At 43.1% G+C, this 24649-nt stretch overlaps 1 protein-coding gene across 3 annotated transcripts in view; it reads right to left on the reverse strand.

The window, feature by feature from the left end:
* Nucleotides 1-22550, reverse strand: part of LOC110990004 (uncharacterized) — a 30445-nt gene extending 7895 nt beyond the window's left edge. The window contains exons 1-15 of one of the 3 annotated variants that reach the window (XM_087131437.1): nt 22022-22550; nt 12047-12149; nt 10412-10834; nt 10023-10136; nt 9097-9480; nt 8816-8923; nt 8561-8641; nt 8067-8447; nt 6867-6977; nt 5353-5466; nt 4193-4528; nt 3386-3508; nt 2352-2705; nt 602-736; nt 243-362 (exon numbers count right to left, since the gene is read on the reverse strand). In XM_087131437.1, the coding sequence (XP_086987563.1) occupies nt 243-362; nt 602-736; nt 2352-2705; nt 3386-3508; nt 4193-4528; nt 5353-5466; nt 6867-6977; nt 8067-8447; nt 8561-8641; nt 8816-8923; nt 9097-9480; nt 10023-10136; nt 10412-10834; nt 12047-12149 (2887 nt within the window). In that variant the 5' untranslated portion in view covers nt 22022-22550. Of the gene's footprint in view, nt 1-242; nt 363-601; nt 737-2351; nt 2706-3385; nt 3509-4192; nt 4529-5352; nt 5467-6866; nt 6978-8066; nt 8448-8560; nt 8669-8815; nt 8924-9096; nt 9481-10022; nt 10137-10411; nt 10835-12046; nt 12150-17405; nt 17720-22021 lie in introns of those variants that run through there. The other 2 variants (XM_087131435.1, XM_087131436.1) reach the window with 2 other exon arrangements.
* Nucleotides 22551-24649: the final 2099 nt, after the last annotated feature.

Genomic DNA, 24649 nt, shown 5'->3' on the forward strand with positions numbered 1-24649 from the left:
CCCTGTAATGATGAAAAAATATTGCGCTATGCTTTACTGAGCGACTGTCACAGAGCAGTGACCATAATTTTTATCAGCATGGGTGGTAGCCAGTGCAGTAATTATAAGATTCATCACCATGGTCACCACATTCGAGCGCGTCTTAATCTGGACAATTAAACCTTAATTGTTAAGCATGAAACTGGTCATGAGAGTAAATGTCAACGGGCAGTGCATGTTTGGAGCATTACGAAGGAACCTACCACACTCTTCCTCATCGTCTTGGAACTCGCAGTCGAACTTCCCGTCACAGATCGACTCCTGGAGTACACACTGCCGTTTGCCCGCACACAAGTACTGATCCGAGCTACAGCTGACGTTTACTAGAGGGAAAATACAGTGAAGAGTGACCCACATGCCCTCTTTGATGATTAACTTAATGCCAATATGTGTGAGTATTTACAACGGGAAAAAATAACATTTCAGCCACAAGGGCCAGGTGACATTCACTTTGAAAGGAGACATGGTTGGAGCCTGTTAAATATCGCGAACATTATAGTGCTGCACTGTTTTTACCCATTCCTAGACTTTGTGAAAGTAGACGGCAATAAAATCTTCATACCACATCCTTGTTCGTCTCCGCCATCAGGGCAGTCAGCAAAGCCGTTACAAAACGCATCGCGTTGGAGGCAGATCACGGTGTTGTCCAAGTCCGGTAGCACACATCTCTCCACGCATTGTGAAAAATTGCGCTTGTCTGTGGTCACCATCAGTGTCCCCCCAAAAGATGAAAATAAATATGTAAATAAATGAAAAATTACCCGCATTAAATGAACACATAAATCAGAAACCCGAAGTAAAAAAAGAAAAGATATCCATAATTGATGACAAATGCCTCCGTTCAGTTTTGTTGTGGCTCTATGATCATTAAGAGGCCTTTCTAGTTTTTACTAAAATAGACACATCTATCTTTTGCTTTACATGACACGTTTTAGTTCTCTCAACAACTAAACTATAAGGCGCACTGTATTATATAAATACATCATGGTTTTAGGGGAAGTGCATGTAGTGTGAAGTACTGGTTCTGAGTGAGGGGTAGGTCAGCCTGTCAACCTCCCTACGCGAAGAAGAGATAGGCATTGTCTAGCTGACCTAAAGGCTGTATATTTGTTTTACCGTACGTCTCACAAAATAAGTCACCGTTAAAGTGACAAAATAACAAATCCAAGGCCAACATACATGCCGAGTTCCGCGTGTCTGACAAGAACTGCTAGAGACTGGTTTCGTCATGCCGCAGGCTGCATGTCAACGAGGCGGCTTCTAAAGGGAATTTTTTGGTGCTACAAGAAAAAAATACTACACGCCAGCGAGCTAGGAGACTGACCGGGATGATGTAAGCTCAGCATGTAATAATTCAACGTCCTGGGCACGAGGAAAAATCGGCCAATGACGCACTACAATAACTAACATTACCTGCCATTCAATGGTGCTAATATAATTATTATTGTAGCTATATCACTGGTAATCGGGTTCACAGCATTCTTGGTACTGTTTCAGCTTCCTCGGGAGTATACATCAGCTCGATGAATCAATTCGGACGCCTATTGTGGTAACACCATGATAACCATGATAACTCGTTCCACCTGTTGATTGGATTACAGTCCCTACCTGATTCCGTAGATTTACCCAGAAATTTCGTCTTCGGGATGTTCCCCACCTCTAAAACTGTAACTGCTTCGTCCACCTACATCTATTGAGATGAGACAATCCTCTCAATAGGTGTAGGTGGATGTGGGTCGTTTGGCCGCTGTCCGAGGCGCCCTTGTGCGTCATTCCCTCGACCACGTTTAGTGTCCTCATTGTACAGCGCATTTGAAGATATGTGAACACATTATAATTCTTGCCAGACACGCAGAACTCTGCAGCTCGAAACAGATTGTGTGCCGGCCTTGAATTTGTCATTTTGTCAATTTGCTTATGAATAATTTCATGAGATGTAGTAAAACAAATACAGCATTGTATCGGAAGGCAGTCTGGATGATCTATACCTCGGGACCAACGACTCCCAAATACTTCATCTCAAACCACACTGTATCTATATACTCCCACTTAGCTAAAAGACAACCAGTTATTCATGGATGGAGAGAAGCACACAAAGGTGATGTGATTCGAAAAAAGTTCCATCTTGTTACCACCAGTTGCCGGAGCGGAGTCCCCCGGCCAACCTTGCGTGAGCTACAATTTTGGGTCATATACTCCGCACGTTGCAGAACATCTCAATCTTACATTGATTCGGAATCTTCAAATTTAACCCAAAAAAGGAACCCCACGGAGATAAAGCAGAGATAAACTGAGGTTTGAGGAAGGCGTACCGATCGCCGTCAATGCTATGCGGAACCCTTCGGCCGATACCAACTGATCTGTGTCCATCCGGAGCCACACCTCGTCACTCTCGAAACTGATCCCAACAATCTTGGTCTGGCCGGTTAGACTTGCCGCCAGTCCCCGGCTACTGTCGTTGCCCACCCCGATGCGCAGGAAGTCGAAGTTCTGCTCAAGATGGAAGTCGAGGACGTCCAGTTTGATCTTGTCGTCCCTGCTGCCGGCTGTCCGGAAAAGCCAAAGACAGGTGGTGTCGCCTGGGTATTGCCGGAGATGGTAGAGCGGGGAGGTCAGTTCATAGGGTTGACTGCGCGGTACGTCAATCAGAGTCTCACCACAAATGTCTACAAAGATCGAGAAAATACTAGTAATTTTTTATCATCCCTTGAAACTTTTGAACTAATGACATAATCCTTCCCTTTACACTGACGACAACAACTCTTTGTTTTATACAATGCATGAAGAAGTGTTTTGTAAACTTTACGTACAAATTTGCCAATTCTGTCTGAGGTAAAAATATGGCCTGAAGATTTCATTTTCCGACTTAGTCCATGTTTCAACAGAGGTTCATAAGTGTCTTGCAATTTGCAATAATTGTTTGAAAGCCTATTTAACTCTATTAGAAGCATAACCAATACTTAGAGGTCAGAATTTCCCCATCTGACAGAGACGTGATGGTACCAACGTTTCGAGTTTGTATGTGCCCACAATTGTTTGTACTTTTGTGAAAAGCCGTCCATATGTCTAAATTATTCCCCTAGATCGTGCAAGCAAAAGTGGGACATTCTTTATGTGAAAAGCTCCGACCCCGCATACCGCTCGTGCATTTCAAGTCAACGGAGTATAATCGAGTTTTCATCGTCGATTATATTGAATAATTACTGGCATTTTGTCAAGAATCCAACAATCAGACAGTTGGGATTTATTCAGTTAATGTATACATAGTATACCATATATTAGTTTTAATAGCCCCACTTACTTTACCAAAGAAAGACCAACTATAAAAAGAGAATTTCATGTATACCACCGCAATACTGTTCGTCTGTAGCCTGCGGACAGTCGCCTTTGGCGTCACAAACTCGCTCCTCCAGAATGCAAAACAGCAAATCAGTGTGGTTGCAGGCCACTTCGCCCTCGTTGCACGACGCTGTGAGGCACAGTTATTACATTAAAAAGTCTCCGTGAAAATTACTTGGGGAGAGAAATAAGATGGGCTGTCCTTCGCACCTAGATCCAGGCCGCACGTTGGTTACAATCGGTATACAGCTATGAGATAGACGTAGTTTGGGTTTTACAATTTCAAAGGGCTTCCTACTTGAATTCGGAAAATCAATTTAATTGAATACTATGAAGTCAATCTGGCTGAAAAGACACATTTCTTTCACATTTTTTGTGAACTATAATGACACTCCATTGAAAAGTTTCAATGTGATAGAGAAAAGCTCACGCAGTATTTAAAAATTGGGACATTGGTAAGTAGGGTAATGGGTTATTTGCTGAAATAAAGCTTCAATAATTTTTTGAGCTTCATCTCTACTCATCATTTTTTCAAACTCAAAATGAAATTTCTGATGTTTATTTATGATAAGTGTTATTATTTTAGTTGGGTTTTGCATGTTAATACTACAAACACTAAGAGCAAACTACCAAATTACGTTGACACACAGAGCCACCCCTTCCTTTAGCTCTTCTTGTGAAAACAGTTTGAGCAAAATGATGTCATGACTTGTCTCACACATAGCTAACTATTTACGTCATCGTTTATTGGGCTTTAACCAATTCCCACAAGATCCATCCTACACTAAAAATAAACCTGATGTTTTTCACTCACCTGACACTACCTGTTCAACGCTTATTTCAAATCCTTTATATTCATAGATGAAATCTGTAACAAAAGAAAGCCACACGTTGGAATGATTAAGAGCAGCTCTCTGAGGATGTCGATTTCCAGTAACATTAGCCAGCCACTTCGTTTCGTTGCCCAAGAATAGCAGGTCCTGAAATTCCTCCGTCTGGAAGTCATGGAACACGACCAGCACGCCATGGTTTGGCTCAGCCCGAAAGTTCCAGTAGCACATCGTGTTAGGGGGGTAGGAGCCAGGGTAACCGATTGACTTTAGAGAGTGAGGGCCGGATGACAGGTCAATGGTGCCTTCACCGCAGGGTTCTGGATTGAAAACGGACGATTTTGATGTTACAAATCGATCACTTGTTTTAGTCTGTTGCTTTGAAAACAGTGATATCACACGCAAGACTCAGTTCCAAATCAATGTTTTTCTCCCATGATGTACATCAATTCCATTAATTTACCGAGAGCATCTATGTGCGGTATACATCTTTATTATAAACGATCTTAAACACTTCATATAATTCGTGGTCGATATTTAATAAATTGTAAAGAGCTCAGAAGAAGCTATACCAATAGAAGCTTTCAATCAACACCGACAAAGACTGGATTGGAATTTCAAGCACAACTGTCATTTTTTTTAAAAATCACAGAGATACAGGACATCCTGGCCCCACAGGCAGTACGCTTTTATTCTTGAGTTTATCAACTTCCAACATTATTTCGCATTTTACTGCACACGACAATGAAGGTCGAGAAGTACAAGTTAGGTCAAATTTTTCCTGAAACATAAGTTTTCAACCAAAATTAGAAAATAAAGCCTTTACATGAAATGTCTGATGGATTCGATAAAGGGTCAGGCTTTCCACTAATTAAATATTTAAATCTGCTTGACTGAAGGGTTAGCTTCACAGGATTTACAAACAGAGAAACACGAGGTTTTATCTGCTTGTGCATGACTAGGGGGAGAATCGGAGTGGTTGTCAGTCAAGTGGTCCAGAATGTGTAAAGCTAAAGTTAACAATCCACCTATGCTGATGCTTGCCCGGTATTTCTGTTAAGAAAAAAAAGAGATTATTTTCAACAAAAGCCCGAAGCCAAACACGCCGCTGGACTCTGCCCAAGGTCAACCCTGATTATCTTACCGCAGTATTTCTCGTCCGAAGAGTCATAGCATGAATGGTAATGATCACATACGTGGTATTTCTCGAGGCAGAAGCTTCCATCACTGCATCTGAATTTGTCAGCACCGCAGACACCTGGTGGCACAGTTTCAAAGCAAAATGTTGGTTGCAAAATTTTAATCGTAAACAAACATTTGACAGAAACTCGCCATCCCACTGCATTTCTGTTTTCACGAAGTGACAAAGTTACCTCGGTAGCCGGGCAAAATAGGGACAATACAATGTTATGTTACGAATAAGGATGCGAGTGTGTGGATGCACCAGAAAGACGTGGTAAAATATCATGAGCGCACATGTTGAACTGTGACAAAAGGTATATTTTCAGGAAGTGACGAAAGGTGTGTACAATGAATAGCAAATAATGAAGACATCGAAGTATTGCTGTCTTCACGTAGTAAACCAAGTTTAATTACTGGAATACTGTCTCGTAAGAATGCCATTTCTGAAAGTAAGCGTGATTGACATTTTAAAACTCTCACTTTTCATTACAGTGCTCAGACTCCTTGATCCCGCACATGTACTCGAGAATGTGATTTGAAATATGGAGCATTTTTAAACGCATTTATCTTGGAATGTGTGTTTTGGAAGAAATGCGTTTTTCACTTCTTGAGATCACCAGACGAAATTATGCACCTTATTTTTAGTCTGTGTCGACAACTAAACAGCGTGACATTCAACACAGACCCGTTTTACTATAATTTCAGGTACCATTTCATCAAAATGATGAAACTGGTAATGTCAGTTGGTAACTTTGCCAATGATTTCATCATTGTACACGACTGACCAATGCACGCTCAAAATGGGATGCATGGGGCTTTTTTGAGTTAGTAGATCCTTGAATATTAGTGAAATCAAAATTGTGTTTTCTTGTTTGGATTTACAGCTCTTTGGTTTATTCCTGAGGTTCCCGTTCATTTCAGCAACTCTGTGATGGCAGATTATCCAACTCCTGAAATCGATACACTGTGTAAAACGTGTATATTAATAGCAACAAATATCTTTCATGTGGAAGAACAGTTGGGATATCTGTTATATCGCACAATCATCACACACAACGGACCAAATGCCTGCCGATACTGCCTTCAGTGAACAAAAATAATGTCAGCTTTGAGTTTTTTTATCTTTTTTTTTGCATCTGTAAATGGACCAGTGTATATCATTTTCCTCTGTCCCTTTACGTAAGGACAGGTCTAATCATGCCCAAAATCTGCGCAACGTCTATACTCGGTATTTTATAAACTGCTTTTATTGATGTATTTCGTGGAATTTTATGTAAATTAATGTGATGTAGTTTGATGTTATTTGGGTTTTTTATAATCGTAATTGTAATTTGATATTACTCTATCTGTGTGTAAATCAAACGCTTTTAATCCTGGAATAGTTGTTTGATTCTTTAAAGAAATAAACCACCCATCTATCTAACATTTTGTGCATAAAGTAGGTGGTGTTCGTAATGCAGATATAAGCTAACCTACCACAGTCATACTCGTCATCGTATTCCGGACAGTCCACCCGACTGTTGCATACTTGGCTGGCGTTGATGCAAAGGGTGCCAGACAAGCAGGAGTATTGATCGACAGCGCAATCTGAGTGTCGAAAAACAAGAAAACACACAGTAACCACAGATCCATTAAGATGTTTAAAGAACACCTCTCCTTATATGCTGTCCTGTGGTGTAAGCCAAGGCTGGGCAAACCATCCCCTCACTTCCCCATCCCACATCCCCCCGAAATTCCCCCGATACAAATTGATGCCACCGCGTACCGCCAATCAATAAGGCACAATTTGTGTCCTTCCCCTCCAAAAGAACAAGTTTGCCTGCTTCCAAGAAAATTTGCTTCTGTATCTGCCTTTGAAAGCGGGAGATGAAAAGCTGTCTCTCTGAAAGAAAGCGATCAGATTTTCATATAAGTTCATTTGCGCCGAAGTGGACGAACTGCCAACTAGAAATTTTAAAATGGCTGGGCAGATTCCGCTTCGACGAACTCAATTGTAACATGCTTATTTTTTTATGTTTTTTTTTTGTTTTTTGTTTTTTTTAAACTTGGCATGCATATAAAGCAGTGACGTAACTACCGGGGGGCACGTGCCTACCAAGCAAATGCCCGTGCCCCCAGGGTCCCCCATTAATTTTGAAATCCATAAGCAACCTCTGTTGCAGCTCATTGTCTTTTGGTGCCCTATTGAGAGAAAAAAAGTTTTCACCCCTGGGTGCCCCCGGATATGATAGCCCTAGTTATGCGCCACTGATATAAAGACAATCGTTATCATTATAGATGTGTTTCAACTCAATCAAACGTATGTTTTTGTTTTGTTTTTGTTACGGTCGTTTGAAGTTTAAGGCTGCGCACGTGCTGTGAGCATTGAGCACGGCAGAGGAAAGAGTATACATTTTTGGCTGACCCGTCTCGGGAAAATGCGCACTGAGCGAAAAAGGCATAATTGATTTTCACAAACATTGGTTTCAAAATGACCGCAAAGAGGTCATTTTGAGAGCTGCTATATCTGAAAGCTGCTAAAGAGGCTTGGCTTCTGAAAAAATGCAATACAGTGGCGACTGGAAGCAATGTTAAGGGGCCCCAGCTCTTTTAGGGTTAAAGTTTACATTTAAATCTACCTGCAAGAAGGGATAGCCGATACCGACAACTATACTCACAGGTTTGGTTTCTGTTTACCTTTTTCGGAGTACTCTGTGATGTTAAGTGTCATATAGTGACGCCCTGGAGTGGCACGACCATGTTTGAGTTTAGCGAACAAAATCCAAATGCGGGGACCTTCAAAGCTGACGGTCCCTTGGTACTGCACATTGACGAAGGAACGGACAAAGGTATTCAAGGATGGTCTATTCCCGTTGCCGAAGTAAAGTCCAGCAAACATATTGGGATTCCAGTCTATGTAAAATTCATAAATGGGCAAGTCGAGGACCTCCACCCTGATCCTGGAGTGGTTACTTGACGCAGATACCAGCCACAGGCCGTCCTCTGTGGTATCAGACGAGTGAGTGACGCTGACTGTTTCGCCTGGGCTGAGGTCGATGTAAGGACTCTCATACCGACCTGGACGGCGACAGCAAACATAGGAACGTGGATTATTGCTGGCAGACATCAACGATGAATTGTTATTTTGCCCTGGTATGAATAGGATTTTTAAAAATCTGTTTTGGACCTACCGCAGTCGAACTCGTCCCATGAATATGGGCAGTTTCTAAACCCATCGCAGACACGGTCCACATTCACGCAGCTTCCATCCTCTGGGCACATGAAGGAACAGTTAATTCCTGCTCATTAAAAAAAAAAAAGTTGACATAATATCTATATGTGTTGGCGTGGGGGTGACGCATTTTCATTTATGCATTCCCACTTAGCCTAACGTTTGATTAAAAGGGTGACCCAAATTCAAATGCAGACCAATGTCATCAGGTTACCACATCCGTATTCATCCTCCTTCATCGAGCAATCAGCTTCGCCGTCACATCGTCGGGTCACCGCCACGCACTCCTGGTTCTGACACTGAAATTCGTCTGGTCCACATTCTAATAAGAGAAAAGGAGAAACCTAAAGGATATGATCGATATTGTTCCTTTTTACAGACTTGGAATTTTATAATTGCATCTCAAGGGGAAACGGACACAAAAGGTATTGACAAATTTTACTTCGCATCAAAGTTTGAAAGGCTCTGATCTGTCAGTTATGTACATGTATGCACCTTGTCTTGTAAACGCAGTTATTTTGATCTCACACACAGCTGTTCTATAATATTCAATCGGTGATATGTCCCCCACCATCCAAAGACTCGTTATGTTTGTGTAAAGGATCTGGAGTAAGCCAGGTGGTACTTCGAACAATTTCTCCGCTGCCTCGTTGACGCCCTTCTCGCTTGCTACTCCTAGTGAAATGGCGGGTCCAACACCGTTGCTGGAAATGACGTTGATCTCAATGATGCTGTCATTTGGGGCCTGGATATACCAGAAACAGTCAGTATGGGGTGGATTTAACCGGCCAGCCGGCTTGGGTGTCCACGACGATGCGTAAACTAACACCTGAGGGACGCCTGGTGTCAGCAGTGGGATAGAGGTGTTTCCACACATCTCTGTTCAGGTGAATAATAAAATCATCTTTAAAACGACTGTTTTGTAAATCAACGTGACGCAATACACACTGGCAATGAGGCAAAATGAACATCACACAACATGAAAAATTTAAACATTAAAGATTTCTTGACCAGAAGAATATGGACAGGCGGATAGAATGCTTGGTGAAATAAAAGTATCAATAGGCCTAAAGATGCACAACTGTGCAAGATGCAAAACCCATCTGCATACTTTCTCATTAAAACTGAACTAGCACAGCACCCGTGAATTTGTTACTGCATTCGGTTGGGGACCCTGAACAATAGAGGGCAATGCAGCCCCCGATTGACAACTGTGAACAAAACATATGGGTGGTCTTCTAAAAAAGTTTAAACAAAAGAGGAACAACGGGGGGTCCCCAGTTGCAGGCAAGTACACACTTGTGTTTGCGTTTGTTGCCGGCACGTGGCGTACCTTGCCAAGCAACAGCATTTTCGACGAGTCTTTCAGCAATGGGGGAAACCAGCTTTAAAAACTTTGTTTGGATTTGAACTGCACTCACTACAGTCTATCTGGTCGGAGAAGTCGCCGCAGTCTACGAAGGAATCGCAGTAGGCCGAGGCCGGCAGACAAACCGAGGAGTACAAGCAAAGGACTGTATTGCCGTCGCAAATACCTGAACAATAAATACAAGATTAAAGGTTTCTGGATGATACACAACCATAGTCATTTCGTTAATCGATGTAATAAAGCTGAGGAAAGGTATTTCAAAAGTTGCTTCCGCGTTGGCAGATCCCCCAAAAGAGCCGAACACGTCCCGGAGCTCACTTTACCTCCGACTCTCTTCAATAGGGATAAATGACTTAGAGAATAGAAAGGATACCAACTATACTACTTTGAGCAGAAAAAACGTTTCTTCGATAAACTACCAACGACAAGGCCCGCACATACCTGGTTTTTCACGCTGAGTAAAAATCATCTCGAATTTCACACACGAGGGAGGCCCACGTGCGTGTGCCGTGACCTCAACCCACGCCAGGCTGCTGTTGACAAAGTAGACCCTACCGTCATCTAGGTGTGGAACCTGAGTCAGATCGATCCTAGCGACTGTGGTGTTGTAAGCGGATGGGTCATGACCTATCCCGATGGACACCTCGTTCTCTCTGTCGAGGTCGAACCCCACGAAAGATGGCTTCGGGTTCTCCTTAAGAATACGGATAAAGATAGAGGAACCAGGCTCACTGGTAACCAGCCAGGTGCAGGCCAAGCTGAGGAGGCATGCACTGCTCTCGCTGGTAAGTGACGGGGCTAGTACAGTGACACCTGGTGATAAGGTGTTGAGATGAACACTGGCTTCACCGCAAACCGGGGGATCTTTGAAAGGAATTTAAAAAGCAAATTTTCTTGGGTGAGAATTTCTCTTCCAGAAGACTTTGTGAAGAAGACAATGAAAGTACTTTCAACCAGAGCTTTTTCATTATCCCTCGCTTCATTGTAAAAACAAGTTAATATTTTAAAGTCTGTAAACGCCTTCTTGGTAACACTTCATGAACGTGTTGTGGTGTTAATAACTGAAAGTTAAACACGTTGCGGCTTTTCAAACATATACTTGATGACAAGTAAACAAATGTAGACACAATGATGCATTTGGGTGTTAATAAAAATGCTATCGAATGGTAACACTTTCTGAACAGTGAAACCCTTTTATATCCAAAATGGTGTTTAGTTTTAACGGTAACATGTTCACAATTAACTCAAAGATGCGTTTATAATATGCGTTGGCTTTTACAACGTTTGGGATGTTCTGTTGATTGACAGCGGACTTCGTGCCAAAAGGGGAAATGTTCCATGTACTCAGTGCAACTTTCCCCAAATACTCAGTGGACATTTGTCATACTAGGAGTAAGAAGGAATCCTTGTAGCATCCTTCAAGCGTGTCAGAGCAAATGATCTTCAAGTGAAACACTACCGACGACAAGCGGCCTATCCAGTTTTGGTGTGTGTGGTGTGTGTACAGGCGTGGCATACACAATGTGGACCTCTGCACAAAAGAAGTCCACATAATGTTGGGTGCGATGGCGTAGTGTGTGTGTGGGAGTTTGCATACACATTCAAATCGTGGACCTATAACAATAGGGGACAATAAGGTCCACGGTTGCCGAAGAGTCCACGGTTGGAAAACGTGTACAAAACATATGGGAGGTCTTCCGAAAAAGTTAAAGTATGAACAACAGAGGAACAGTCCACGATTGAAGGCGTTTACACATCTGTGCATGTGTACATGTGGGGGGGGGGTGAATTCAGAAGCGAATGCGGCTTCGGGCTTGTTGTTGGAGAAAAAAAAAAGCCTTATTCACATCTTCGACATCCTCGGTTTTCTTTGGGTTCTGGTGCTAAGATTTGAAATATAAATATACCGATTAAGCCTACTTCCTTTCCTACTCACCTAGGAAGCTTTCTTCGTAAAATAAAAAGAAAATACGTCAGGGGGCGGTGCAAGGTCCCCCCACTGGATACTCCATTGCCAATGGTTATAGCTCGCTTGGCGGTAAATTAGGCTTGTCCCTCCGTGACATCGCCACTCACCTGAGTTTCCGTACTTCTGTGGGTTGACGGTCCACACGGATGCCTGAAAAACAACAAACACACTCAAGACAATCCCAGTCATTGTGTGTTTGTCTCGCACCATCTGAAAAAAAAGTGGAGAGCAGACTTCTTGAGTCTAGTTATCGACAATTCAAACTAATCCCAGCTAGGGTAGCTAGAGGAATTTAGGGTTACATGGTACACAAAATCGTGTAGTAGAACGTTTCTGCAAAAAAAAAAATGCAAGCGCATATCCCGTATTCGTATCTTTTTCCTCAATGATGCCATCGTCTTAAGTTGTCTTGTTATACGCAATGCTTAGCAGCCTCACGTATGGAAGCAACTTGGTAAGGATCCAATTCGTATGACGTTTCGGGTTTGCATACCACATTAGTGCCAAATTGTATTCCTAAAACTACGATGTATCGTTTTTTCGGGTCGCAATGCCTTTGAGTTATGGACGTGCGAGTCATGCCAAAACTACATTTTTGCCACCTAAAGGTGCCTCTCCACATGCGCGTGAGCACTTGTGCCAAGTGTTGCGTACTCGTCAAAATCACTCCCGGGGCGATTTTCCCAGCCAAACGCAACGCACACGTGAGTTATGTTAATCAAGTCGATTTCAGTGTCCGTGAAAGTGCAAGACATAAACACATCATATACGCAACGCTCCCCAAAAACATAAATAAAATTATGGCAGGCCCTCTTATACATATTCGTGTACGTGCTTTGTCATGCAGATATGCGTACGGACACGAACAAAATCAACTTCGATGCCGGACTGTCGAGTATCGTCGCATGTAGACTCCTATAAACGCATGGTTTCGCTTATCCCTGCCAGACAATTGCCAAAGTTTAAAATTGTTCAACTTTGCCGACTTTCTGCGTGCTCATTTGCTTGCGTTAGTATCCGATTTCGAGAAAATGTTTCCTTGTGATCGCGTTTCGTGATGCTCTCTGCGTCTCTTTCCGTGGATATGGAGGAATTATTGGCTTTGATACTCTTACGCTCGTTGCGCACGTTTGAACTCCACGGAAGTGATCGCCTTGTTATCCAATGAGAGAATGTTGGTGGCTTTGTTACAGTGTGTGTATGTGTGCAGGCGTGCCATACATAGTGTGGACCCCTGCACAAACGAAGTCCTCACAACGTAGGGTGCGATGGCGTAGTGTGGACTCACACACGTCCTCACAATGTTTCCCCTCTCTGAAAAACAGTTTCAGAGGCATTTTGGGGTCAAGGTTATCTGTGACAAAATGAAGATGTACGGTTCAGGAAATCACCATCAAAAGTCCTACTCGAAGGAGTTATCCTAGTTAGAGAAAAAGGAGCATTTTCCTCAAGTTTCCTTAAGCACAGGAGAACAAAGGAAAGTCCACACTTTGTATGTAAAACAGGTATGGGTGTGCGTGAGTTTGTTTCTGCATTCAATTGGTTACCCTGAACAATAGAGGACAATAAGGTCTCCGATTGACAGAGGGTCCCCGATTGACAACTGTGTACAAAACATATAGGTGGTCTTCAAAAAAGTTAAAGTACAAACAAAAGAGGAACAAAAGGGGGTCCCCAGTTGCACGCAAATACACACTGCAATGTGTGTGTGAGTGTATGCGTCTATACATTGCAGTAGTGCAGTTGTAGTTAGCACTGCACTCCCTACAGTCAACTGCTGCCGCTGGCTAGCCCGTCTCAGGGCAGAAAGGGAGCCAAAAGCGCAAGTCTCCCCTGCCACGACATAGCCTCTCCAAGACAAAAGGAGCATGGATCCGCTTACACGTTTTTTTCTCAGTGGTCGTCCGTAAAATGAAGCTCGACAGGCAGGCGCTGGATTGCCATAAAGTCTTGCTATCTCACCCCTCTTGACTCCTTGCCGCATAGTGGCAATGAACGTATCGTGGTGCTTCCAACAGAAGGTCAAATTCAAAACCACCTGGATGCACACCTTGACAGCGCCTATGTCACTAATAGCGCATATGCGCCAACCATGACCCATACAGACGACATGAAGGAACAGTTCTATGAATAACCCGATCACCTCATCCAAGCTACACCGTACCCCAAATTTGTGGTCCTTGGCGAGTTCAGTGCCCGAATCGGCGAAAGTCACCTAGGACAGACTCCTTGGCCTGCATGGCGTTGGCAATGACAACTAATGACAACTAACCATCACCAACACGTCCTTCCCAACACGTTCTTCCAACAGAAGGGCAATTTCAAAACCAATCGGATGCACCCGCAATTGGGCCACTGGCATCAGATTGACTTGATAATCCTTCGGCAGCGAGATGCCAAGGACATATACATCACTCGCACTATAAGGGAACGACCTATCTCTCTTATCACAACCTGCTAAGATCTCTAGTTGCACTCTTCTTCAAGCCCCCAAGTCGGAGAATTAGAAAGATTCTGGTAAGGAAGCTCGGCATTACCAAACTGTCTGCTTCCGAGGTCAGAGACTGTTTACGTTAGAAAATTACAACCGATCTCCTCGACTTCTCCGTCAACCAGACAGAGACTGTTGACAAGGTGAGATCCTCAGAGTGGGTTAGATCCTTGGACATGTGACCACCAACTGTCGTACGAGGCGCGTTGCTGACAACATCCTCCCTGAGAGCCAGTGTGGGTTTCGTATTTTGCACGGCAACACGGCACGATGTTTCCCCCAGGCAAGTTCAAGACAAGTACAGGGAACAAAACATGGACCTTTTCGCTGTGTTTGTAGATCTCACCAAAGCCTTTAATTCTATCGGGAGGGAAGGGCTATGGAAGATCCTTGCCAACGTTGGCTGCAAGACAAGATCTATCTGCTCGTTTCATGACGGTATGGTCGGTCGGGTAGTGGAAGACGGCGCCATGTCCGAACAGTTCCCAGTCATTAATGGCACTAAACAGGGCTTGCTGCGTTCTGGCCCCTCTGCTTTTTAGCATTGTGTTCTCCGCCACGCTCCATGACGCTTTCAAGGACTGTAACAGAGGAGTGCAGATCAGGTTTTGTGCGGATGACAGTGTGTTCAGCCTCCTGATGTTGAAGGCCAAGACCAAGATGTTGTGGATAATGTTGCAGGATCTAGTCTTTGCAGATGATTGCTCACATCCTTGAAGACGCGTAATTCATCGTGGATCAGTTTGCCACGCCTTTCGTTCGATACGGGTTAACTAACAAGAAGACGGAATTGCTTTATCAGCCACGGCCGGGCACATTGCCTGCAACCGTGTCATCACCATATGCAACAAACAACTCAAAGCTGTAGATAAATTCTGCTATTTTGGTGGGATTGTCTGGCAGAATGCCAAGGTTGACGATGAGATCACGGCTCGCATCAGGAAAGCTAGTGCTTCCTACGGAGAACTTGAACACCACCTCTAGTCCAAGTGCGGTATCAGACTCAGCACCAAAATCAAAGTCTCTATCGCACTGTTGCCCTAGTCACGCTGCTTTACGGCTGCGAGTTGTGGACAACGAATCGATCCCACCTGCGGAAGATCGAACAATTTTACGTGCGCTACCTACAAAAACTGTGTTGTCACCTGGCAAGACAGGTTTCAAACACCGAGATCGAATTTCAAACACCGAGATCCTCAGGGGTTGCAACAACACCAGTGTCGAGTTTTTCATCAAACGCGCGCCGGGCCAGCCATGTCGTGCGCAGGGGAGATGAACGCATTCCCAAGGCGCTCTTCTTCGGTGAGCTATGCGAGGGACCACGATCCCAAGGTGGACAGCACAAACAATATACCCTGAAGTCCACCCTCATGTCGTTCTGATTTAATTCGGAAAAGTGGGAGTCAGAGTCCAAGAACCAGTCTTATTGGCGTAAGATCTGCCATGAAGGCCTCACACACTTCGAGAACAACAGGACAGCCCACCTGTAGGCGCGACGTGAAGCGCGACATGCTGTTGCCTATCGTCGGCCCCCTTCATCACCAGGGTCGCAAAATCAACATGTCTGCCCGGACTCTGCCAAGATCTACGCTTTGGGCATAGGACTGGTTAGTTATCGTAGACACAAACCCCCACCTACGTAGCAGCATTAGGGAGAGAAGAGATTAGTTGATGAGGACGACTACGCAGTCCAAAATCCGATGAGAGCTCGTGAAACACGTCGTGTATTCTGAAAAGTAGCCCATCCTCACACACCATAAGTGCGATATGGCCATATTTATGCAAATGTCACATTTACTCCAAATTCAGTTTGAAATGATGAAAATTAAATATATAACATTTATAAAATGAAAAGTAGGAAATAACTGAAACTATCAGATGCTTTAAGTTTGGGCTCCGAAGCGAGAGTTTAGATTAGTTAGTTAGTTTCTTAACACACCTGCATACTTAATTCTTCTGTTTCCCCAGCTTGTTGGAGGCATTGAGATGCTGACTCAAATTCCTTAATCTTTTGAAATGAAGTGAGACGTCAATATAAAATTTAGATGAGATTTTTCGACCATTTTATATCATATATGAGGGTACAGCGGCATTATTTGTTAATTTATTGCAGGTTTTCTTTACCATTGTCGAAGCAGCAGTGTATTCAGCTGTTGGCTTTGGGGCGGGATTCAAAAAATAATGCGGCTTTGGGGCTCATTCAACATGATGTTGGGGAGAAAAAATGTACTAAAAGCTTGCCAGTCCCAGCATCCTGGCTTTTATTTGCTGGTGTTGTTTTCTTGGGGTTTGGGTTCTAACACTGTTAAAGAAAATATTATTATTTTTCTTTGTTGAAAAAAAAATTGGTCAGGGGGCAAGTTGCCTCCCATACCCCTCCCCTTTATGTATACGCTACTGTGACTAAGGGTAGAAAAAACTCCCATACTCGTTGGGCCAATACACAACTGTAGCAGCCTTGTTAAAATCAGTATTTGTCTTCCACAAAAACCCTAACCGGGCATCCTACACATTTAAAATCCTTACATCATTTCATTCAACCTTCACCCCAACCCTCATTGTATGTAAAACGAGACAACGGGGTCCATTGAGGTGTAAAAAGAATTGTTGTTGGAAATAGATCTGACCATAACCGACAGAAACGAATACTAATTCTCTCTGGCCTGGGGCAGTAACACTTAAAATAGCACACACCATTGCATTTCACAAATAATATATGGAGAAAGCTACCGGATATCAGTGTGACAGTGACGATAAAACAAAATCAACGTATATGCTGCTTGGCACATTTACAAAATTATGAATACACTACATTATTATGAAGGAAGTCCCTTGCATATGGGCCTCACCAAAGGGGTAATGGGCTCTGGTGGGCTGCTGGAAAACCAACAACCACAAAGCATTTAAAAAGAAATGGAGAAACAAAAATAATATGGAAAGGGATGAAAGTCCTTCATTTGCTCTATGAAACTGACCTTGTTTCACTGCGCGTGCTAATGGTAATAGTGCTGCCCTTGGAAATTCCCCCTTGGGAAAAAAAGAACATGGTCTTCACTCCTGGTAGCGCCTATATCCTTGCTGGTTTGATAAAATTTTAATCCACCAAGTGCCCACGTTATCATTTCATAATGGAGCCAAATATGCGTGTATCTCTCAACAACCGGCTATCGGTTGATGAGGAGACGAGACTCAACGCCGGCAATTATTGCCGTAGGCTCATCGCACAACTGCTGCCACTGCATAATGAATGATGATCAAACAACACATGCTACAAGGTAACCATTCTTTTCTACTGAAAGCAAATTAACATTTGGTAGGACAACTGGCGAAGTATATCCAGGGAGCTTGCATGCATTTTCTCTTCTGTAATTCTGTGTGATGGATGTTCACAGAATATTGCGGGTCTGCCTGTCAGACAGAATAGCGTATATGAAAGGTCGAATTTGTTGAAAATGTTATCTACATTCATTGATTAGCTGTCCTGGTAGATCATGGAGGAAAGACACAGAAGTAGTTTGAACTGCCTGGGATATAACATCCAGCCAATTACCGCTTTCTGGCGTGCCTGGTACATATCTGTTAATAGCCAGAGCGCAGTTAAGGCTTGCTACGCACCACCTGTTTCACGACCATAAGCCCCCTTTGTATCCCATGATCATCGCCGCAATTTTTCGCTAGGAATCTGTATTCTGCGGTATAGGAAGTTGAATATTCATGCCGTTGTTGGTGCCTGTTGATTTTTATCAACAAAAATGAATTTAATGCTTTAATTAGGCTTTGTACCCAAAGCGTTCATTTGCCGTTATTGCCCTTATCGAACGTTTTCTTCTGGACTTCTTTTGGTAATAAACAGCCAAGATGTTTATAAGATATTGTGTTTTAATTTGAACATTTTTATTACGATATTTAAATAAAAAATGTATTTTATAGGATCACATGAACACTCCCTGTGATGAAACAGTGCACTTCGTTTTACGTGAACCTAACTCTCCTGTGGTGGTCAACATGTTGTTGGCCAGTCTTAGCCAAATGCGTACAGAGACTTTGAACTCTGATGTTTTAAAGTGACAAGTTGAAATTAGAAACGTTGGATGGATAATGGAAAAGTGCATCAAAATCTTAAAAAAACTACTGACGACGGCAAAAGTAAATCTATTGTGAGATATTAATTCTTTCCATTTCCTGGTTTCTGCGATAAGTTTTATTTAATTTGCGAAGAAAGCACTGCAAATATTCCTACGATGTTACTGGCCCCACTTATCTGGCTAAGCTGCAGGCAGTAATCAGGGATTTGGGGAATTTCACTATTGCTCCTTTGAGAGAGCGGCGATGATCATCGAGCAATTTGATGTGCCAGAGTTGTAACTCCTCCCGTGTCATTCCTCCATGCACAGACCAAGTGTTAAGCCAACCAACGTTACGAAACACATACTATGTCTTCTCGTGTCCTGTCAAACCCCGTGTAGCAATTCACTTTTGTAATACATTGACAAAAAATGCCAAAGTTACAATTTAATAAGGGGGGGTTGACACTGCAACTAGGCGGAATTGAGTTATGTCAGCTGAAGTTTCGTGTAAATTTAAATAATCCCCCTCCCCAGAAAATGGATTAATATCAATCTATGCTGGTAAATATAACACCTAGAACCGTAACTGCGGTTTGGAGGAGATAAAGCCGGTGTGGTCAATAGTGTCGCACACCGCTTAACTTGCAGCAGTGGATAGCAAGCTCGCCGCGCCGAGATGCTGCGCCGTTGGACCTCATTTCCATCTCGCCTGCAGGATTTCGCCCAGCCCAATAAACGAGCCTACCGGGATACGCAGGAAAAGAAGCAGGAACAGCAGCAGTGTAGTGACACTAACGAGTAATAGAGGTTGTTACGAGGACGCAAGTCATCAGAAGCATTTCGATTAGATACACTGGCTGTCTGAGACGACGTGGTCAACCCGCTGTGCCCCATGACGGGAGATCTTCCCCCTGCCCGCCTAAATGGATCGCAAAGCCAGCATTCCACTCCATAGGAGTGGGTGATTTGGTCGCTCTACCACTACCGTTAGTAGGCAGGGTGAGAAAAGGTGGTGCATTCTGGGGGAGTGCATGGCTTCCTAGGCGATCTACCTTTATTTGCTCGACTCGTTGGATGCTGATACCTTTCTCCTGGCCTTTAACCGCTTGAAGGTCCTTTGTGATAACGGAACCAATTTTAGGGGAAGGCGCAACCAAAATGGCGAAGGCGTTCAGTGAGATGGCACCTGAACTGCGCGAGAGGTTTGCAAAAAACCAAGGTCCTTTTCCAGCTCAGTGGGACCCCTCTGCACCCCACTTTGGCGGGACTTGGAAGAGGGGGATCCGGTCGGCGGTCATCCCATCTCCCCTGCAGCCAGAAGCACCAAGGAAGCAGATGCACTGAAACCAGTTGGCGAGTTGGGTAACTACATGGCCTGATTACACCTGTTGGAGCTTGTATCATTTGCTGGTAGCTTTGCACTGTAAAAACTAAAACCCATTATAAACACGTCTTTACATTAATTGTAAACGTAGCAGTTTAAAAGTAACACTTTTTTATAAATAAATGTGTTTCTGTGTTCAGAAAGTGATTTTACCCAATGAATGTGTTTTTGTGTCTCGTTACTAACACCAAAGACGTGTCGTGTGTAAATTTATTGACAGATCAACACGTATTTGTTTTTAAATGAATACCCCAACGTGTTGAGCTTTAAATCATGAACACCTCAACACGTTCATAAAGTGTCACCAGGAAGGTGACACTTTATGATCACTTATGTTTACATTGTATGGTGACTTCTGGATCACGGAAGAAAACATGATTATCAACTTCCATCTACCATCAAGTCGAGGAACTAAAAGGCCATCTGTTTTCCTGTCACAGCTAAATCCTTTATCGGGTCACAAAATCGTACACCCATGCGTTGGCACCCAATCTAATTAAGAAGAAAAAGTCAAATAACACTGAGTTATGGAATTATTATGCCTGATTTCTTACACCTATCCTTTCTCTGTAAATGTTGCGTAACAACAAAAATGACGTCCAAATAACCGCTAATTCGAACCCTCTTATTACCCTATGCGGCAGGAAAGCAAAGAATCCAGGCAAAGACAACATTTATTTAGTTCATGTTCAGCCAGAGCCGTTTATTGTCGGAAAATTCCTGCATCCATAATTGTTTTTCGATCGTAGCGACTCCGCGAAAAGTTACTTGCTTTTTTTGCAGCCGATAATTAAAATCACATATCTTCGAACTCATTATTTTGGTTTAGACTACCGTTCCGGTCGCTGCGACCCGCGAAAGGTTTTAGACAGAATATTCACGGTTTCCAGTCGCTGCGATCCGCGAAACCTTCCCACGTAGCTACAATTTCGCAATTCATTTCCGGTCGCTGCGATCCGTGAAATGAACAGCGTTCGACAACAACTCAAGATTCATAATTATTTCCGGTCGTGGCGATCCGCGAAACATAAATGTGGCGCTTCCATTCTTAACTCACCTTCCGGTCGCTGCGATCCGCAAAGGCTAAAATCAACGTGTGTGTTTCCAAATCATGCTTCACAAAATTTTTGCGATCTGCAAAACATGGTAGGCTACGGCTTTATTTTATATATGTGTAACTTGGCTTCCGGTTGCTGCTAGCTGCGAAGGCTTACGTCAACGATTTATTGCAAATCAGACGTCAAAGCAGGGCTTAGTCTGTTCCCAGTCGATGCGATCTGCGATACATCAGAACAAAGCCGATTATATGTTATTTTGTTATGACGTCCTCAAACTACCTATTAAACAAGCCTTTCATGTAAAGGATTGAATCCTGACATGAATTTCTTTCTTTATAAATGAATCATTTGTCGGGATAACTATTGCCAAGAGCCAAAAAACTGCAACACCGAGAACCGCTTTGAAAATTAGTTCAGAAAAAGATTTGTCTTAACTGTCGGCCTACACTGCTCGGACAAAAGTGGTCAACCGTGCTCTGCCTGTATCAATTAGCCAAGGACCACACAGGGCCGTGGGAAAGGACTGTTTCTTCCGGACCCCAATTCTTATACCGTCTTGCGGGCACTAAATTCTTTTAAGCCTCATGGGCCTCAAAGGAATTAAGGATATATTCTATGACGAATCAAATGATTACATCTGTAAAAAGAATGACAAGAAACGAATTTGCTTCTCCGATTCAACGTTATTCCCGCAGTGAGAGAAAAATGACGACAAATAGGACGGATAAGAATAGTTCTTTTCGTGAATTACAGTGCTCTGAAAGTGAAATCTACAGGCGTTATTTCGAAGTTGGAATCAACATTTAGTTAGAGTGACCCCTAATTAAACTTTCATTTAAGCACTTTTAAATGAAAGAAGTGCTAAAATTATCTGGGAAAACCTATACCATTCCATGTTATTTGTAGTTAATTACACATTGGGTAATTTTGATAGACCTTCCTCTTTCCTTTAGAATTTCAGCTTCAATCGCAATATCTCGCAGTAACTCCAGGTGTATTTACTTGCATAACCAATGTGCTCAAATTGGACACTTAGTTCCTACACATATCATATGCAAACCATTATTCCTATTCCCGCTTACCTTGTCTATAAACGATTTTGTCTCACATTGGTTGAGTTCATTGCTGCACAGGCAGGACCCATCCAGTCTCGGTCAGCGTTTCACCCTTCCTTGCAGTGGAATTAAAGTTATCAACGTCTTATGCCACAACACGAAATCCACAACAGCCTGCTGTGCTAGCCTCTTTCGCCACAGTGGAAATACAGGCTTCTTTCATTCGTGTAAATCAGTGATCTAGTTCCTATGGTGTACAATTTACGACACTCATTTCTGCCTCTCTCTAGCCTCCTTCCAGGCGACGCAACCAAACGACGTGACGGCACGACGGCTCCCTTGCGTCGGCCGTTGCGTCGCGACGTCGTATTACTGCCATTATACGTTTGTACACACGCGACGCGTCCCGTGTCACGTCGTGCCGTCGTCCGTCGCGTCATGCTGTCTTATACGTCCTTCCTTGTTGCATTTTACCCAGCGTAAACGTCGTTCGTCGCTCCTTCCGTCGCCCGTTGCATCGTCATACGTCCCGTCCTATGTCGTGTCGTGCGTCGCGTATTACGTCTTCTGAAGCACAACACGACGTACGACGCGCGTGGGCTATCGCCCTTTGCTTCATTGTGTTTATAGAGGGCGCCTTCACGGTTTCTTTCAATTCTGTCCCCCGTGGTGGCGTAGTGCATGTCATGAGTAGCAGGCCTTTTTTCTGTTCTTTTTCATGCACTTTGTGTTTTCATTAATAGTGAGTTATTGAAGACTTTTTTTTTTCAAAATGTAAAGAGTGTCGCGTTGACCAATTATCTGCATTGTCTCCAGGAAATAAATAACATTAATTAACGTCAGCCACAACAATATTTTAGCATTTCCTTCTATGATATTGATCTTTCCAATAATTATTTGAAAAACTATGGTAAGACACAATTCATCAATCATTATTATGCGCTTGCTAATGTAGCATGCGGATCTGATAAGAAATTATGTGCACTGAAAAACATAGTTGCAGAAAAGACACCGTCACAATAGTAATAGGGCCCACGGTGTTTTTTTTTTCAGAAGCACGAACTAATATCTTGAATATGCGGTGCTGATGAAGTTAACGAGGAAAACTGAACTGGACAAAGATTGAAGACGGAATATTCTGGGGGTAGTAATGTAGTGCAGGCTAGGTAGTAATTTCCTAAACCTGTGGTCAAACTTGCGGTCGTACAGTTGTAGACAAATTGCTTGGAGGCGCAGAAGTATTAGTTGGAAATCGCTGCGATTGACCACAGAGAAGTATCTACAGGGTTACAAATCTATCACAAATGGGATATTCATCAACTGTCTTAAAAGAAAATCATCGACCGGGTAAGTAAAGAGTGACGAATTCTGGGCTTATTATGTGAGAGCAGTTCCTGCATACGCAGATTTTTTATTTGCCCTTTTAATTTTTTTTTTAAATAAAGTATGACAGAAGCTATTCAAAGCTAAGCGTGGATGAAACATAAAACAAGACAAAAACCTATGCCTGCCACTCAGGGCATGTATTTTGCAAGAGCGGGAGACGAAACTGAAAGAAAACAGTAAAGGTGTCCTCTATAAAAAAAAATGTAATTAAAAAATGGAGCATAGGGCGACAGCTGACGACGCGTCGTGTCGTGCGTTGTGCCGTGCTTCAGGCAACTTACTACACAACGCGACACACGACGCGACGCACAAAGGTGCGACGTGACGAATGACGTTTAGGCAGAAAAACATTCAACAAGGAAGACTTAGACAGCACGACGCGATGGGTGACGGTACGACGCGACCCAATTTTGCCGGCTATACAACACCATAAGAAGTCGGTAGTGCATTGTGTAGTTGTGTCACCTCGGAAGAGCTTAAGGAGAGGTAGCAACGCGTGTCGTGAATAGTACACCATAAGTTCCCGCTTCAAATGCATGGGCGGAGCTATAGTCCCGTTTTATGCTCGCACGCACAAATATTTAACCCCAGGTTTAATCTAGAACGACTAGACAAATTGATAACCAACAAACAAACCCCAACCTCTAGTCGATTGTATTCTTGATGTAAGAACTCGACGCGGAAATGGCGCGGCAAATCTGGTCTTTGTACTTTCGACCCGCCGATAATGAAAGCATCATCCATCATCTAAGTGTTTCATTAGCCAATATACTTATTGAAAGCAGTACCCTTATATTGAACAATCTTTAGTTTTAGACAACACAAAATAGCAAGAAGGGTGAAATATCAGCTATGAATTTTATTCTATTTACTGAATTACAACATGTGTAATTTTGTGTGGAAGCGTGCATAAGCAGCCCCCGTTGAGTTTCGTGAAATCCATGGCGGGAAAATAAAACATTAATTTTGTGCAAAAGATAAAAATACCACCAAAATGAACTTCTGCAGCATCTGAAAAAGATTTCCAAGCCCAGCGAGCTTCCAAATCGCAAGGACGCAGCCGCATCGTGCTGTTGTTGCCAAAGCATTGTCATGGAGAAAGACACAATTACTTCCCATAAAAACCTCGAACACCGTTGACAGAGAATTCTTGCACTGTTTAATCTGGGGCTGATGGAATTGATTTGGCAATAAGCGATCACGTAAAATGTGTGCGCTCTGCAACTTTAATATACTCAATTGGGGCACCCGTGCACAAAACAAACCCAC

Source organism: Acanthaster planci, linkage group LG21 (assembly GCF_054643075.1).
Source record: "Acanthaster planci isolate LZ-2023a linkage group LG21, COTS_SCS, whole genome shotgun sequence".
Lineage (NCBI taxonomy): Eukaryota > Metazoa > Echinodermata > Asteroidea > Valvatida > Acanthasteridae > Acanthaster > Acanthaster planci.